The following is a 17583-nucleotide window of genomic DNA, read 5'->3' on the forward strand; positions in this document are numbered from 1 at the left end:
GATTACAATGTACTGGAATACATATAATATACCAAACATATTTTAATATACATATATTAATGTGTTCATTGTATAGACAATGATGATGCAATTTAAGGATTACTGAGGCGAGAACACCTGGGGTGCAGTCAGTGTTCCAGTTAATCCCAAAAGTGTTCATTATGGTTGAGGTCAGGGCACTGTGCAGGCCACTCAAATTTTTTGTACTTACAGGGTTCAGCTGTAGTCTCCTAAAAAGAGCCTTTTTAAGATAGCATAAAAGCTCAGGTTTTAATAGTAATACATATACTACTACTAGTAATAATAAAGTAATATAACTATATAATATAGTATAATATATATATATATATATATATATATATATATATATATATATATATAAATAATAAGAATAAAATGACTTCTGAATTCTGAGTCACAACCTCCAAGGGCAGGGATCGCTCAACAAGGGCAGGGGTGTTTCAACAAAGGCAGGAGTGGCTCAACCAGGGCAGGAGTATCTCAACAAGGGCAAAGGTGGCTGAACGAGGGCAGGAGTATCTCAACATGGGCAGGAGTGGCTCAACAAGGGCAGCTCATTGGTTAAAGCTTTGGGCTGCTGATCAGGAGGTTGGGATTCAAGCCCCACAACTGCCAAGCTGCTACTGCTGGGGCCTTGAGCAAGTCCCTTAACCCATCTGCTCCAGGGGTACCAGCTGCCCTTACACTTTGACCCCAGCTTCCTAAAAAGCTGTGCTGTAATTTATATGTGACAATTCAAGGGTTCTTCAAATACCTTCATCCAATCAATAGAGTTCATGTAGTTACTTAAACTTATTAGTGTTAATGCATGTGTGTGTAAGAGAGTGCGAGAGAGAGAAATTCTTTTTTCAATTTAAAAAAAAAAAAAAGATGCAGCCTAGTGTAGTTAATCACTCATTATCAAGTTCTAATTCTGTCACCTACATGGATACTTATAGATTGCTACATGTATTAGAATGTAAATACCCCACAGAGATAGATAACTGGTGTTTTGTTTTTGGGAGACCAATGTAGTGAACAGAGATACAAGTAAGAACTCATGTCCACTGTAAACTCAGTAGAAACCTATTTTCCAATAATTTTGTTTTCCCATAACTAGCATCAGTTTTCAACTATAATTGGAATAGAATGTTTGGATGTGATCACCCATTTCACCGTTTTGTCCTGTAACAGAGGGGTAAACAGTGCTGCTAATCAATTAGTAAAGTCACTGAGTTGTTGGTCAGTGATCTCTGTTAAACAGTGACTAAATAGGGTAAGTTATGTCTTATGATAAGCTGGCTCCTGCCATGGAAATATTTCATGTTTGTTGCCTCACTTACAGTAACCTGAGAAAGACAACATGGGTCTCTGGAGTTAAATTGTGATATGCTTCTGTCCACTTATAATTGGTAACTTCTGTAACTTTTGTCTTACAGGCACAGTGTGTTCCTCATGGAATACCACAACATACAAAAATGTTTGCTCATAGGAGTTTTATGAATTATACTGAATCCTTTTAGCATGTAGCAAGACTTCTATGGTACCATGTTGCCTCCAGGAAACATGACAAATTCTACAACCAACATTGAGTTGATTCTTCAAGAGTGGGGAACTCAGTAAGAACCGATAAAAATGCCAATGTTCATCATCTGATCCTAGTAAAACGTGACCCTTTAATCAATGTTATTTCATTAAGATAAAATTTATCCGTGTGTAGCAATGTGGCTTGTTTCATTTTGTACCAACTACACCACCCTGAGAAAATAAACTACACCACATGTAGCCATGCAGCTCGTTCGTTTTGTAAATATACCAGCTACAGCACCCCGAGAAAATGGGGAAAATAACCCAAATAAAGACGTGCAAGTATGTTCCACTTAGAACAGGCAAGAGGCATGGGTTTCCATATAAAAAATACATTTTATTTTGAAGTTAAAAAGACTGGCCAAGAACTATTTTAAAAGAAGCAGCCAACACAGTCAGGCATTGGTCAAATAAAACAGTCACAAGAGAAAGTTAACACTAGTCATAAGAGGACTGAGGCTTCCTGTATGAAGGGCAGGCTAGTATGACAGCACCAGCTATACAAAAAGGGAAAAGCACCCCACTAATCAGAATCATACCCACAAAGTTCACTGCAAATGAACAGCAATCATGACGACCCTTAATTAAGTAAAGTCTAAAGGTGCAGCAAAGAACTCCCCCCAGGAAACACTCCGTTCCTACAAGGAGAAAAACAAAAAAATAAAACCCACAATAACACACAAAACAAAAAAAAAAAAAGAATAAAACAAAAACACGCTTACTGTCAAAAACAGATAACCCTCCCCACTTACTGATTACAAGTAGCAAGTTTACCAAAGCTGACCACGTAGAAGAATCAGCATAACTGAAAGACTATTACAACACAGTTGAATGAAAGAAGACTGATCTCCATGACAGTAACCAACACAAAATAAAACCAAGCAGCAGCAATCAAGCAGGCAAGCACTAAGAATCAAGCAGCAGAACCAAACAGCAATGTGTGTAAAAAGTTTCATTTGTGCTGCTGTGGTTCAGGAGATATTAAAAGAATATTCAAAGGTCATTCTGGGATCACTCAGGCCCCCCCATGCTCCAAATAGTCTTAATCATTTGTGCTGCTTTTGTTTTTTAAAATATTAGACATTTAGTTATGGCACAGTGACATCACCAGCCCCACACATGCTCCAAGGATTATTTCAGTGGGTAATTATGTTTTGCTTATGCCAGATGCCCAAGAAAGCAGCGGTCAACAGGGATTCAATTTTCAAAGTCCTGTCCATCAAAAGAGGCCATAGTCCAAAATGGCAACATAGCTACTCCTAATCAGAGCATCTGGACAGAGCTTAGTGAGCAGCTAGAAAACAAGATCACTGCAAAGGCTCTATATACACACACTTTTGTTAAACTGAACAGACAACATCTGGACTGCTTTAGGGTTTGTTTATGAAAGTGATCATGAAACAAGTGGCAGTAGTAATGACACTGATTGAGCCAGGGTCCCTTCCCCCCAAGACCAGAAGACTTCTGGACTTTTGATCAAGTTCCATTTCAGAAAATGATTGAATTCATGTCAGAAACAGTTAAATATAAAAACAAGTTCTCTAAAACAAAAGGGAATACACAATTTTGAAGCCTGGCATCTGGACACATGATAAATCACCACATTTGGGAAGAAGCAAAAAGCCCCTGCACATTTGTCTTTAAAAGAGCCCAGGTCTATCCATCAGTAACAAATTCCTAGAAATCAGAGGCAATTGTAAGGAAGGTCATGGCCACATTCATATAAAATGTGACAGAGCCCGAAATGAACAGCCCAATGGTGCTCAGTTGTTTGAGAACACTGATGACTCCTTGCACACTGGATATGCAAAGCATCGGATGTCTGGTAACTTGCGTGTGCATATAGCCAAAGAACTGAGTCAGGGTAGAATGGAATGCCATGTATGGAGGGCATCAGAGGCAACAAAGCGAATGGATTTTAGAGATCCTGAGCCAAGCCATCTTCCTAATTTTGCCACCCTGCACAAAGCAGGGCAAGAGAGAAGTGACTTAGAATTAGGTGTCAAGGATCCTATTTTGTCACTGCAGATGTTAAATAGGTGCACCTCACAGTGGTAGCATTAAAGACATTGGACTGGACAAGTTCTTCTGTCACTACTGGACTCAAAGGTTTATGTACAAGTCATTATCAAAAGAAGTCTAACCCCACTGTGAGTTTTGATGCAACTGGCTCAGTGGTGAGGAAACTACGGAGACCAAATGGCATGTCTGGCCATATCTTCTTATATCAGGGTGTTCTGGCAGGGGATGAGAATTCAAGTGTCCCAGTGGTGCAAATGCTGTCAGAGAGACACACGATGTTAATGCAATAACACCTTGGCTTACAGAATGGATACATGCAGGTGCACTAATTCCAAAAGAGGTTGCGAGTGACTTTTCTCTGGCTTTGCTTGGAGCTCTGGTCAAGGCTTTTACCCCTCATCCTGATCTGAAGACCTACAATGAGTGTTGGTGTCTTACTCAGTAAAGTGTCAGCAAGTGCCACCTTGCTTTGTTCAGGTTGATGTTGCACACTGCATCAAGATGATCTGCCAGTGGGACTGCTTGGGAAACCCCCATCACATTAAAGATTTCTTTGTGAGGTCAATGGCATAGCTTCTCCAGTCACAATCCATAGACAATGCAAGAGAGCTACTACACAGTATTACCGTTGCAGCTCTCAGCAAAGCAGAGGGCAGTGATAGCTCCGGAGCCCTCCTTATATCAAGAAGATGCAAGAAATATCTGAAAGCCTGAATTGCAGAAGGGTGTGTAATCATTCCAGATGTAGAGAATGAGGACCTGGAAGAAGTGCATCCATTTGACCAAACACAGACAGACCTATGGCAGTGGGTGACATGTGAGGAGAGCAGGTCACTTGCTATGGGTAATGGTGATAATATGCACTTCCTCCCTTAATTTATTGGGTCATTTAAGTCATTACATTTCCACATACACAATATATATAAAAATACACAGCCTATGTATGTATAAACAGCTACAGCAAACAGGTTATGGTGTGTATATTTATTCGTGACAGTGTTAATACAACTTATTCTCATAACATACAGTAACAAGTAAACACTTACCTTGGGGTTCGTGTTACATTTCACACATCCTGTGATCCGCTGTGTCCCTTAAAAGTTGAAAACGCACAGTGGATAGGTAGCAATTACGTGAATGCGACTATTTAATGTGAATTGTCGTTTGGATTTTACCTTGTTACTTCAACTGTATTGTTAAAATAGAAGACAGTCGGCAAAAACCGGCACAAACGATTGAAACCATTTCTGGGTTAATTTGGAGCACGTGTGTGGCTGGTGACGTAGGCGCATAGAACTTAATGCCTAATATTTTATAAACGGGGGGGGGGGGGGGTGGCCCCAGAATGACCTATAAATATTCTTTTAATACCTCCAAATCCGAAGCAGCACAAACGAGCCTATTTGGAGTGAACTTGGAGCATGTGTGGGGCTGGTGACGTCACCGCACCATAATTAAGTGCCTAATATTTTAAAAACAAAAGCAGCACAAACGATTGAGAAGATTTTGCTGACGTTTTGCGTTGGGGGGGCAACTTCACGCAGGTCTCACAGCCCGCCTTAACGCATGCAAAATCGAGGACCTAAGAACAAACAGGTGTTACAACCTCAATTTGGAAATCATGCAAGATAGTTTAGCTCAAATAACAGAACTAAACGATTTACCTACCGTGATCCGATGACATGATACTCACAATGGTACATACGAAAGTCATGATAGCGTCCTTAATAGTTGTGACGACGACAGCTGGCGCTCCGACCGGAGCTACGTTAAATTACCATGCTACACAGCTGGGAGCCTTGACGTCACAGCGCACTGATTGTGAGCAGCACATCACACCTGCACACAGTCTCAGTAGCCCAACGTCACACTAAACAAATAAAGCGCATGGTAAACAGACAACGCTAGCATCACACAGCTAAGGAACACCGCTAAAACCACATACCTCTGTAGCCCATAGCAACGAAAGGAAGGGACGGGTTTTCGACCATGACGCATTGTGAGAAGCCTCAACGACCATTTATATACTGTGGTAGGGAGCGAGCCCATTGGCCACGTAGTTAATAAGGGTGACGTTTTAACCACGACACACACCCCACTACACATGTTTCTTGATGAGTCAAGATGTACTTTAAGTAATTTTATTTCAGAAAAATACACTGCCTGGCCAAAAAAAGTTGCACACACACAATTGTGTTGCACCACCTTTAGCTTTGATTACATCGTGCATTCATCATGGCATTGTTTCGACAACCTTGTGCAATGTGACAACATTTATTTCCATCCAGAGCATACATTTTTGGCCGAGATTTTGTATTGAGGACTGCAGAGTGGAACCACGCTGTAAAGACTTCTCCAGCACAACCCAAAGATTTTCAGTGGGGTTAATGTCAGGATGCTGTGGTGGCCAATTCATGAGTGAAAATTATTCGTCATGTTCCCTGAACCACTCTTTCACAATTTGAGCCCAATGAGTCTTGGCATTGTCATCCTGGAGTATGCCTGTGCTTTCAGGGAAGAAAAAAAATCCATTTATTGGATAACCTGGTCATTCAGTCCATTCAGGTACTCTGCTGACTTCATTTTATTGCCGTATAACGTTGCTGAGACTAGACCTGACCAACTGAAGCTACCCCAGATCATAACACTTCCTCCAGAGGCTTGTACAGTAGGCACTATGCATGACGGGTACATCGCTTCATGTGCTTCCCTTTTTACCCTGACGCACCTATAGCTTTGTAATAGGGTAAATCTGAACTGGACCACATGACTTTTTCCATTGCTCCACAGTCCAATCTTTATGCTCCCTAGCAATGTGAAGTCGCTTTTATCTGATTACCCTCACACTGATTAGGCCACACAGCTGTTTAGTCCCAATCTTGTAAGTTCTTGTCACATTGTGCGTGTGGAAATACTCTTACTTTCATGATTAAACATAGCCATGAGTTCTTCTGTTGATATTTTACGATGTGACCACCAAGTGTGAACATTCATTTTTCCAACCGCATTTCTTCCTCAAAGTTGATAGTTCACCACTCTCCTTCCAGGTTTTAATAACGGACAGTTCTTAATCCAATTCCAGTGATTTCAGCAACCCCCTTAGTTGTTTTCTTTGCTTGATGCAGGCCAATTATTTGCCTCTACTGAAACACAGTAACATCTTTTCCATGACCATGGGATACGTCTTCCAACACGGTTGTTAAAGAAACGAGAAGCTACACACTGCATCAGTTAAGGTTAAAAGAATTCTTGCCAGCTGAACCATATTAATCACACAGTGGCTTAGAAGTTAGCACGTTCGCCTCACACCTCCAATTTTGGGGGTTCGATTATCACCTATGGGGAGGAAACCAGAGTACCAGGAGGAAACCCCCACAGCACAGGGAGACCATGCAAACGGCGTGCACACGGGGCAGCGGCAGGATTCGAATCCCCAATCCCGGAGGTGCGAGGGTTTCCTCCGGGTACTCTGGTTTCCTCCCCATGGGTGGTAATCGAACCCCCAAAATTGGAGATGTGAGGTGAACATGCTAACCTCTAAGCCACCACACGCATGTCATGGCAAACTGGTATAAGACAAATAAAACACTAGTTTAAAACACTGTGCTAGTATAGGAAAAGGATCAACTTTGAGGCAGTAACAGTAATGTTCCTATTACAGCATGCCCTAAAGTGTTTCATTTCTTACACACCAGGTGCTGAGGACAAACCAATCAATGCACCTGTACAACCAAACTGCAATGTTAATAATCAATGTTTTGATTATTAACTGCAGTGTCTGAGTGTTTTGTAGCCTTTGCAATCACAGTCTTATTTTTCATAATGAATCAATTACAGTCCTTCAATGGCAGTGACAATTTAAACTATTATATTGCATTACATTATTTGGGGTTATGGACTTCATAATAAGTGCAGAGTTGGGATCTCTTCCTGCCTAATTCCTTCATTCAATAATAGAATTGTATAGACAAGTAATAAACAATACCGTTCTAAAAATAATGCAAACAAAATCGCTAAACAGCACCCCACAGTATGACTCTCAAGAAATGCGAAGAACTGACCAGATGATTCACTGCCTTAATGAAGCAGCTAAGTGATTCATACGTCATGAGTCACGTTAGAATTCCAAACCAAAACGCGAGAGTTTTCACAGTGAAGGATCATGTCACATAAGTACACAGCGCATGCGCAAGCCTATGCGCATGCGAGTTTAAGCGCGTGAACTTTTCACCGCGTCAACTGTTTTCGTTGCGATGCTACTCTACTGATAGGATTTCTCTCTTCAAGCGCCTCGCTTGCTGTTACTATGGAAACGTGGAAAGCCGATCTAAGGATTACAGTCATGCTTTTAGCTCGCTTGTTATTGTCATTATATTATTGACAACACCTCTGTGGACATTCATACATCACAGCTAGCGCTTAAAATAAAAATAAAAAAGCTAGCATGTCGTCAGTTCCTATCGAGATAAAAGACAGGTTAGTAGCTGGCTAGCTAATCTAGGCTACATGCTAAATTACAGCTGCTAGATGGCTACCTCGATTAGCATATTTTACCTAGAGAAATCAGATTACTTCTCTCCTTGATATCCATAGGTGAATAGTTATTACATATCAGAGATAGTACTGTCAGTATTTCTGAATAGGAAAATAGCTAGCTAAGCATAGTTAATAATTTGATGAGCAGTTTTGTTTAAAGTATCTGAACCGTTATGCACTTCACTTAATGTTAGCTGCATGCTGTGAGTTAGGAGTGCAACCATTTTCTTGCATTTAGATTTGCAAGTAAAGTTAGCAAACCCTCTACAGGTGAATAATGTGGTGGTGCTGTGTAAATTCATCCAATATTGAAGTGTTGTGGGAATGTTGCATGCCCTTTTCCGCTTTTCCCCTTCAGTGCGGTGTCCAGTTCCAAATGGCTTGATGCACACTATGATCCAGTTGGCAATTTATATACTTTTTCTTCATGCATCAGTAAGTTTTCATTCAACTAACTAATCATTCATAGGCTCATAAAATCCTTGCTGTGTGTAATTTCACTTAAACACACAATATAACCATCAAAATCTAGAACCAAACATGATTGAAGTTTTATATCTCCTTCTCAGCTCTGGCAGACTTGCATGGAGATGGTGAGAACAAGGTGAGATTTTGTCTTAATTCATTTTCATGTGCATGCCCTTAGATATACTATTATACACTGTTCAGCCTTAACATTAAAACCACTGGCGGGTGAAGTGAATAACATTGATTATCTCGTTACAATGCCACCTTTGAAAGGATGGGACATATTAGACAGCAAGTGAACAGTCAGTTCTTGATGATGTGTTTGAAGTAGGAAAAATGGGCAAGCGTTAGGATCTGAGCGACTTTGACGAGGGCCAAATTGTGATTTCTAGACAACTGTGTTAGAGCATCTACAAAACGGTATTGAGGGTATTGAGGTCTTTTGGGGTGTTCCCGGTATGCAGTGGTTAGTACCTACCAAAAGTGGTCCAAGGAAGGACAACCGGCGAACCAGCGACAGGATCATGAGCAACCATAGTCTTAGTGATGCACAAAGAATCGAATGTAGCAATTTGTAATACAAATTGCTGAAAAAGTTAATGCTGACTCTGACAGAAAGGTCTCAGAACACAGTGCATTGCAGCTTACTGCGTAGCCGCAGACCTGTCAGAGTGCCTACTTCACGTTTCACAAATTCATCACGTTTTCTTTTACATCATGTGGATGACCAGGTGCGTGTGTACCTGGGGAAAAGATAGCACCAGGATGCACTAGGGGAAGAAGGAGGCTTGTCGGCAGAGACAGTGTGATATTCTGGGCAATGTTTTGCTGGGAAACCTTGGGTCCTTGCATTCTTATGGATGTTATATTTACATTTATGGCATATGGCAGATGCTCTTATCTAGAGCGACTTATAGAAGTGCTTTGAAGTCTCTATTAATAAATGCATCCTGATACTGGTTCACTAGGTCACAGACTAAGAATACCATCAGTCTTAAAACTCTGTTGGGAGGAAATATAGTAAGAAAAACACACAGACACCACAATATTTATTTTTTCCATTTTATTTAATTTTTAAATGCTAATGTAAGTACTTTAGGAAGAGGTAAGTCTTTAGACGATGTTTGAAGACTACCAGTGACTCAGCTGTTCGGACATCTAGGGGAAGTTCATTCCACCAACTATGTGCCAGAACAGAGAACACTCTTGATGCATGCTTTCCTTGTACCCTGACAGATGGTGGCACCAGTCTAGCAGTGCTAGAGGATCGGAGGGATGTTACTTTGACACGTACCACCTACCTAAACATTGTTGCAGACCATGTACACCCCTTCATGACAACAGTATGGCAGTGGCCTCTTACAGCAGAATAATGTGCCCTGCCACACTGCAAAAATTGTTCAGGAATGGTTTGAAGAATGTGACAGAGTTAAGTTGCTGACTTGGCCTCCAAATTCCCCAGATCTCAATCTGATCGAGCATCTGTGGGATGTGCTGGACAAACAAGTCTGATCCATAGAGGCCCCACTTCACAACTTAGAGAACTTAAAGGATCTGCTGCTGTCAACTTGGTGCCAGATACTACAGCACCTTCAGAGGTCTTGTGGAGTCCATGCCTTGATGGGTCAGAGTTGTTTTGGCAGCACAAGGGGGACCTACACAATATTAGGCAGATGGTTTTAAGATTATGGATGATCTGTTTACCTACCATGTAGCCACACTCATTAGCTATTTAATCAAGTGCACTTACCGTATACACTCATGTACAATTTACATTTATGGCACTTCAATGACTCTCTTATCCAGAACGACTTACAGAAGTGCTTTGAGGTCCCTATAAGTAAACACATCCATTGGTTCACTATGTCAGAGACTATAAAAACCCTTTTTGGAGAGGTTAATATAGACACCATCCAGTTTATTAGGAACACCATTACCCCTGCAGATTGATGCAATTATCCAATCAGCCAATCATGTGGCAGCAGTACGATGTATAAAATCATGCAGATGCAAGTCAAGAGCTTCAAGTAATGTTCACATCAGAACATCGGGGGGGGGTGATCTTGGTCACTCTCACAGTTGAGTATTTTCAAAACTTCTGATCTCCTGTGAAGCCTTTAAAGTGCACCGACTGATTCTGGTGTAATGTTTGTCACATTTATCTCACACAGGCTTTTCTTATTTCATTTGTTGTTTGTGTGTGTACATACATGATAGCTAGTGGTGGGTGATCTGGGTACAGGAGCAGGCAACATGAAGCTGAAGGTATATCGTGGCACTGGGCTGCTCAGTGAGAACACCCTGCTGGACTTGCCCACCGGTCTGGTGTCTTTCCTCATGGACCAACATGAGCCACGTACCCCTGCCATCGCTGTGGCCTCAGGCCCCTTCATCTACATCTATAAGAACCTGCGGCCCTATTTCAAGTTCACTCTGCCCACTCTGGAGGTCAACCCCCTGGAGCAGGATGTATGGAATCAGGCTAGAGGGGTGAGCGAGCCTTCCGGCACCTCTGATCTGTCTAGCTGTGTTTATACACACAGCTTTTGTGTTGCATGTGATATTTAAACAGGGGAAGCTTTGCAGTAGAGAACTGCTACTGACTGTTACTGACTGCTTAGTTGATTGAATAAATTAGTACTGCATGACTCACATTTATGTGTTCTCTAATTATTTGGTAATATCTATTAAAATATGGTATAGTTGCATGTAGTGTCAAATCTTTGGCAAGTTTTTTGAATTTCTTGACATTTTCCAGGATCAAGGTGTGATGCATGTGCTCACTCCTAGACTTATTTTAAGAATTCTTTGTCATTAAGAAACTTTGTCATTCATTGATTGATTTTTGTGATTGCGTGTTTGTGTGCGTGTTTGTGTGCGTGTTTGTGTGTGTGTGTGTGTTTTTACATCTAATCGTGTGTTATACCGTCTCTCAAGGATATGATTGACCCAATGACACTAAAAGAAATGTTAGAGGGTATAAGGTAAGTTGCAAACTGTACAGATTTGCACATTGTCATTACATTGCTCAAAAGAGACATGATTGTGAAAAATGTTTCTTAAGCATTTCCCTTCTGTTCTTTAGAGATAAGGCTGAAATTCCACTATCAGTCAGATCGCTACGGTAACGCAAGAACAATTTCACACAGTTTCTTCAACTGCCTATGGACATTGGACTGTTTTCATCAGACATTTCACTGTTTAATATTGCATTATATTGTAGGTTTCTCATGCTTGAACCACAGGAAATGGAGTCTTATGTAAACCTCCAGAAAGAGCAGCCCATACGCAGACAGGTGACGGGTCTTGTCTTTCTCACTCACTCACTCACTCACTCTCACAGTTGTATATGTACAGTAAATAGAGACATTGGTCCTTATTTTATTAAAGTTGTCTAGAAATTAGTGTAGATTTGAGCATAAGGCTTAAAAAATCTTTGAATAAATCTGTCATGAAGCTGTTGGCTGACATCAAAACTAAACCCCATTACCTATAATTTGCTGTAAAATTCCTGTGATTACTGTTATTTGAACTACTCTACCTACTAAACTTGCTATACTTATTAATCTTCTTGATTGTGATTATTTAAAAGCAAATCAAGCATTTTTCACATTTGATTGTGCACATTTTCCAAATATGAAAGTTATGAATAAGGAAACAGACTACAGAATTTGTGTACAATCGTTTTATGATCAGATTTGACCATATGCAACTTTGATGAACAAGGGCAATCTTTTTGTCTGCCCTTAGACAATCATTACATGCATAGGGACACTGAAGAAGAACATGGCGGATGATGATGCAGTCAGCTGTCTGGTCATCGGCACAGAAAGTCAAGATGTTTATATCTTGGACCCGGAAGCCTTTACCATTCTCTCAAAGGTCAGTAGTTCAGTTTTATTCCACCAGTATTTCCAAGGTCTTGACAGAATTTTAAAATTATATTTGCATCTGCAGATGTCCCTTCCCAGTGTGCCTACACTCATGGATGTGACTGGTCAGTTTGACGTCGAGTTCAGAATCATCGTAGCCTGTCGAAATGGGAACATCTATATACTGCGCAGGTGTGTGAGCATCCAAACAGTTCCCAGCCAAGCCAACCATGTTGTTCGGTTGCAGTGACAGATTACTGCATCTAACTTGAATAAACTTGCATTATTGTGATCAGAAGCATTGCAGTGCACCAGAAAACATTATATCAAATTGATCACATCCTGTATTGGACATGTTTTTGTTGCAGGGACTCGCAGAAGCCCAAGTACTGCATCGAGCTGTCCTCTCACCCTGTTGGGCTGATCAGGATGGGGAAGAATGTGGTGGTGGGCTGTGCTCAGGAGACTATGCAGAGTTTCACTCAGAAGGTCTCACTATCTCACCTGAACACACAGATTGATAGATTAATCTATGTCTCACAGAGCTTCTTTTAAAAAATTATTCAACCACTGCAGCTTTTCCTTATAATGTAATTGTAATAATTGTAAATGTTAAAACTGTGGTACTAGTGTTTAACTATACCAACAATTTGACTTAATTTTTGTTTTGTCTTTTGAAGGGGAAGAAACTATGGACGACTTATCTGCCTGCTCCAGTCACCACTATGGCCCTTCTGGACTTGCCCACACGGGGCTTCCAGGCTATACTGGTGGCCCTGGCCAACTGTGAGGTCCATGTGTACCGGGACAAGAATGTAGTCAGCACCATCAAAACGCAGGTAAAATGCATTGAGATAAGTGTACATTGTAAGAAGCTATAGTAAGTGAAATAGTCTTGTTTGGCTATTTGTTGTAAACACAATATTTCACTTTAAAATATTTCAAACAATGTAAATACACACAATAATCCATGGAATGGGCACCCCAGCGTTTTGCATCCTTTCATATGCTTCCTGCTTTCTGGTACTGTTGGTACTAAATAGTACTACATGCTTTCTAGAGATCTCAGTGTGAAAAAAATTGTCTGTTCCCCATTATTATTAGGATCTACTGTATATTATTGAATTATTCTAAATATTGTTTTTAAGTTTCTCGCTTTTATGTTGCAGCATATTGCAATTGACAGCATAATGCAACCTCATTTATCAGACTGCATTTTTGATTTTCTTTTTTGCCCAATTTCATGTTTAAATAATCTGAATTACTCTCAATTGAATACCTTTTGTGTATTACATCTTTGTGTTACAGGACGTGGTGACCAGCATTTGTTTTGGCCGTTATGGTCGTGAAGATGGCACCCTAATCATGACCACCAAAGGTACTGGTAAAAGACTTTTGTTCCATTCAAAAAACACCAAAACAGTGATTTGTATGTAAGGGATTAAACACAATAGGGTGTGCTGTAAGAGGAAAATAATCAACAGCTGGTTGATGTGATGCCGTTACCACGCTGACATTACTTTCCTATAACAGCTTGTCGACATGTGTTTTATTCCTTTTATACCATAGCAATCTCAACACTAACAAAGTTTTATTTATTAAAAAATGATGCGTACATTTGATCAGTTTATAGTTACGTTTAACGTTGTGTGACTTTATGAAACAAGTTAGACGTAAGTCTTGGTGTAAAACATCTGGTTTCAGTATGTGGATAGTATAGTGGCTTTAACTTCATCTACTGCTTTGAATTCATTTCTTTAATGTTGTGCAGGAGGGGGTCTGATCATTAAGATCCTGAAGAGAACAGCTGTGTTTGATGACCGGGACTCCATCTCTGGTCCTCCAATTGCCCAGAGCATCCGACTAAATGTGCCCAAGAAAACCAAACTTTATGTGGACCAGACCATGAGAGAAAGGGAGAATGCTGTGGGTATGTACAGCCACCCAAAGCATACACATCTACATAGTTATCAGAAACAATTGAAGGAAGAGCTTTATCAAAATTCACTATGATTTTTCATGCTGGGTATTTCTGAAATGATATTGTCTGTGGAATGTTGTGTAGCCATGCACAGAGCCTTCCAAATGGACCTGAGCAGGCTGCGACTAGCTGCAGCCAGGGCCTACGTCAAAGCCCTGGAGTCCAGCCTAACTCCTATGTCAGCCAGCTTGACAGAACCTCTAAAGATGAATGCAGTGGTGAGTATAAATGTGTTCATGGTGGCCTTTATTTTAGTTACCTGTAAATGTATCTTAAGTATCTATGCCTGTGGACATTGACTTCAAACATTTTAGAACGCATTTTCATTAGGGTTACTGTGATAGCCGGTGTTACACGGTGTTCGGCCACACACTGATTACATCACTTGCCAATCGCGGCAACGCCCCAACTCTAGTTCTGCTTTTGTATAGTAATAAAAATTATTGAGTTCAGTTAGAGAATGGATGCTACAATTAAAAACTGAACGCATCTGCTCAATTCAGCTTGAGCTGAATGAGTCCGAGTCGCAGCACAGATCAGCCGGAGTCGGATTTCATTTATCACGTGACGAGATTGAGGCGAGCTGACTGACGAGACGACAGCAGAATATTTGGTTTCAAAAGATCTGTGTTTAATATAAGCGAATTTGTCATTGTACTGTTTTGTTGTTGTTGTTGTTGTGTTTTTCTTTAAGAATAATCATGAACCCACCATTCAAGCAATTGCTGCCCCGAATTGCTGCTAATTTGAAAGCGAAAGTAAAATGTGCAAGGCGGCACGGGCATTCATAAGTGATTTAAAAGCGAGTGTGGAAAAGAGGGAAATGCCCCTCCCTCGTGATACCAGTATTACCGGTGTCGTCACACGTCGCTTAACCAGTGGGAATATTTCCTCACCGTCACATCCCTAATTTCCATTTAAACAAGCATTTTAATCACATTGAAATTAGAAGACTTTAGTAAATAATATATACAAGTAAATAGAGCGAGGTTTGTAACCTTTTATTGGAAACCATTTAGATCTAATGGAGACGAGGCCTTTTTAACATCCAGATGCAAGACAAATTGAAGGCAAAAACAAGATGTTCGTGTGTGGTGGTAAGGTCACCACAAGACACTGGAAAAACTCAAGTGAGCCATGGCACAGATTCTACAAGTCTCTGGGGCTGTAGCAATGAGTGCCATTCTCCCAAAACGATATTCCCTTTGTTGGTGTTTTGATGATGATGGTGGTGATGAACGATGTCTAACAAACCCGTCCAAAATCTTGCATAGGTCTTGAAATCTCATGACTGTAAAGGCCATAGTGTTTGATTTACATAACTTTCATTCTCATCAAACCGTTCAATAAGCCCTCGTCCCCTGATGATGGGGGTGGGGTCATCCTGGAGAAGACTATTGATATCAGGATTGAAATATTCCATACTAGGATAAAGGAGATCAGTCAGAAGAGCTTTGTATTGATTTGCAGTGACCCTACTCTATAAAGTGACAGGTGGACTCAAACCATTGCAGCAAAATGACTTCCATGGTATAACAAAGCCTGTGGTTTTTCCTTTAATTTGTCATCCTTTTGTATATTTGTCTTTTAACTGACATGGTCTATAGGCCTAGCCAATTTACCCTCCACCTGCCTTCAATTAAGATCTGACAGTTAATACAAATATTTACATCTTTGGTGGAACACTAGTTTCATGAATAGTATGTAAACTATAATTGAAATACTTGATATGACAGATGTTTTTCCCCTTTGAGTTAGGTTCAAGGCTTAGGCCCGTCCTTCAAACTCACTCTGAACATCCAGAACACAGCAGCATGCCGCCCTGTAATGAACCTAGCCATCAGTTTCCTGTATGATGAGAATTTGTACAGCATGAGGACAGCCTTCTTTAAGGCAAGCTTAATTTTTTGCTCAAATTCTTCTTAAGTAATGTGTAATGAGGTGAATGAGTAGGAATTGGGTCATGTCTTATTATGCTGTGTGTCTGTAGATCCCTCTGCTGGTTCCAGGGCTAAATTACCCCATTGACACCTTTGTGGAGTGTCTGAGTGATAAAGGGATTTCAGACATCATCAAAGTGAGATTTTCATTTTATGTATGTCTTCTGATAAATACAGTACATGTCTTTTTTTTAAATGCTGCCATCTTTATATGCTGCAGGTGTTTGTGCTGAGAGAAGGGAAGAGCACCCCACTCCTCACCGCGCATATTAACATGCCTATAAGTGAAGGACTGGCACTCAACTAGGAGACATGGCCAAGATGGCCTGTATGTGCACTAGTACTGGATGAGATTGTCACTGTCACTGTGGCATTGTAGCGGCAGGGCTTAGCCATTATGCCACAGAGACTGAAGAGCCACTTACTGCAGGTGATCAGAGAAGCTTGTGCTGGCCATAGAAGCCGAACTTTAGGTTAAATCCGAAAGAAGTGTCTTGATATGATTGCTGAAGTCACAGATGTTTTATTGTTAAAGGCCACATAGTTTGGTGCGTGCGTGTGTGTGTGTGCACACAAGTCTATTAGCTTTTTTGTAATATAGTGTTGTAGTTAGTATGTGTATTTGTAAGTGCATTCACTGGCCACTTTATTAGGAAAACCTATGCGTCTGTTCATTCATGTAATTCATTCATGGACAAATAGGAAAAAATCTTATCTAATCTTCAGCTGTCCAGTTTTGGTGAGCCTGTAAGCCACTTTCTTTATCCTGGCTGACAGAAGTGGAACCCAATGTGGTCTTCACAGTATGTGACCATCCCAGTAGTTTCTGAAATACTCAATCCAACCTCTCTGGCATCAACAACCATGCCACAATCACAGTGACGGAGATCACATTTCCCCTCCCATACTGTTTAATGTAAATATTAACCAAAATGCTTGACTTGTATGTGCATGTTTTTATTCATTGTGCTACTGCAAAATGATTGCCTGATTGGATATTTGCATGAATGAGCAGGTTTTCCAAATAAAGTAGTTGAGGATTGTATATTATTTCTTATTCCTAATAGTATGTATGGTATTGTTATTTTAAGTCTTGCTGTCATGTTTAAAGGAATAAATTGAAAGAAAATTAAATCTCTAGTTTTCTTTCACCTAGGTGTGAATCTATGTTTTAATG

The 17583-nt window shown here is 40.5% G+C and overlaps 1 protein-coding gene and 1 long non-coding RNA gene across 5 annotated transcripts; one reads left to right on the plus strand and one right to left on the minus strand.

Annotated features, from left to right (window-relative positions):
- Nucleotides 1-1903: 1903 nt before the first annotated feature.
- On the minus strand, nucleotides 1904-5960 carry LOC128622831 (uncharacterized). 2 transcript variants are annotated; one of them, XR_008388451.1, is made up of 5 exons: nucleotides 5555-5960; nucleotides 5278-5479; nucleotides 5124-5191; nucleotides 4656-4702; nucleotides 1904-2225 (listed from the first exon to the last, which is right to left on the minus strand). It is a non-coding gene; the product is annotated as an uncharacterized LOC128622831 (long non-coding RNA). The 2 variants fall into 2 exon arrangements; XR_008388450.1 differs by having other exon boundaries at nucleotides 5278-5960.
- A 1779-nt stretch (nucleotides 5961-7739) lies between these two features.
- bbs1 (Bardet-Biedl syndrome 1) lies at nucleotides 7740-17557 on the plus strand. 3 transcript variants are annotated; one of them, XM_053648729.1, is made up of 17 exons: nucleotides 7740-8085; nucleotides 8504-8580; nucleotides 8715-8749; nucleotides 10831-11103; nucleotides 11551-11597; nucleotides 11699-11737; nucleotides 11837-11909; nucleotides 12364-12495; nucleotides 12571-12677; nucleotides 12854-12974; nucleotides 13166-13324; nucleotides 13794-13863; nucleotides 14257-14415; nucleotides 14551-14684; nucleotides 16225-16359; nucleotides 16457-16543; nucleotides 16627-17557. In XM_053648729.1, the coding sequence occupies exons 1-17, from the start codon at nucleotides 8054-8056 to the stop codon at nucleotides 16711-16713; spliced, it is 1767 nt and encodes a 588-aa protein (XP_053504704.1). In that variant the 5' UTR covers nucleotides 7740-8053; the 3' UTR covers nucleotides 16714-17557. The 3 variants fall into 3 exon arrangements, with proteins under 3 accessions (XP_053504704.1, XP_053504706.1, XP_053504705.1); XM_053648731.1 differs by lacking the exon at nucleotides 7740-8085 and adding an exon at nucleotides 9850-10640 and having other exon boundaries at nucleotides 8097-8580; XM_053648730.1 differs by lacking the exon at nucleotides 7740-8085 and adding an exon at nucleotides 9850-9956 and having other exon boundaries at nucleotides 8097-8580.
- Nucleotides 17558-17583: the final 26 nt, after the last annotated feature.

This window comes from Ictalurus furcatus, chromosome 18, assembly GCF_023375685.1.
Source record: "Ictalurus furcatus strain D&B chromosome 18, Billie_1.0, whole genome shotgun sequence".
Classification (NCBI taxonomy): domain Eukaryota; kingdom Metazoa; phylum Chordata; class Actinopteri; order Siluriformes; family Ictaluridae; genus Ictalurus; species Ictalurus furcatus.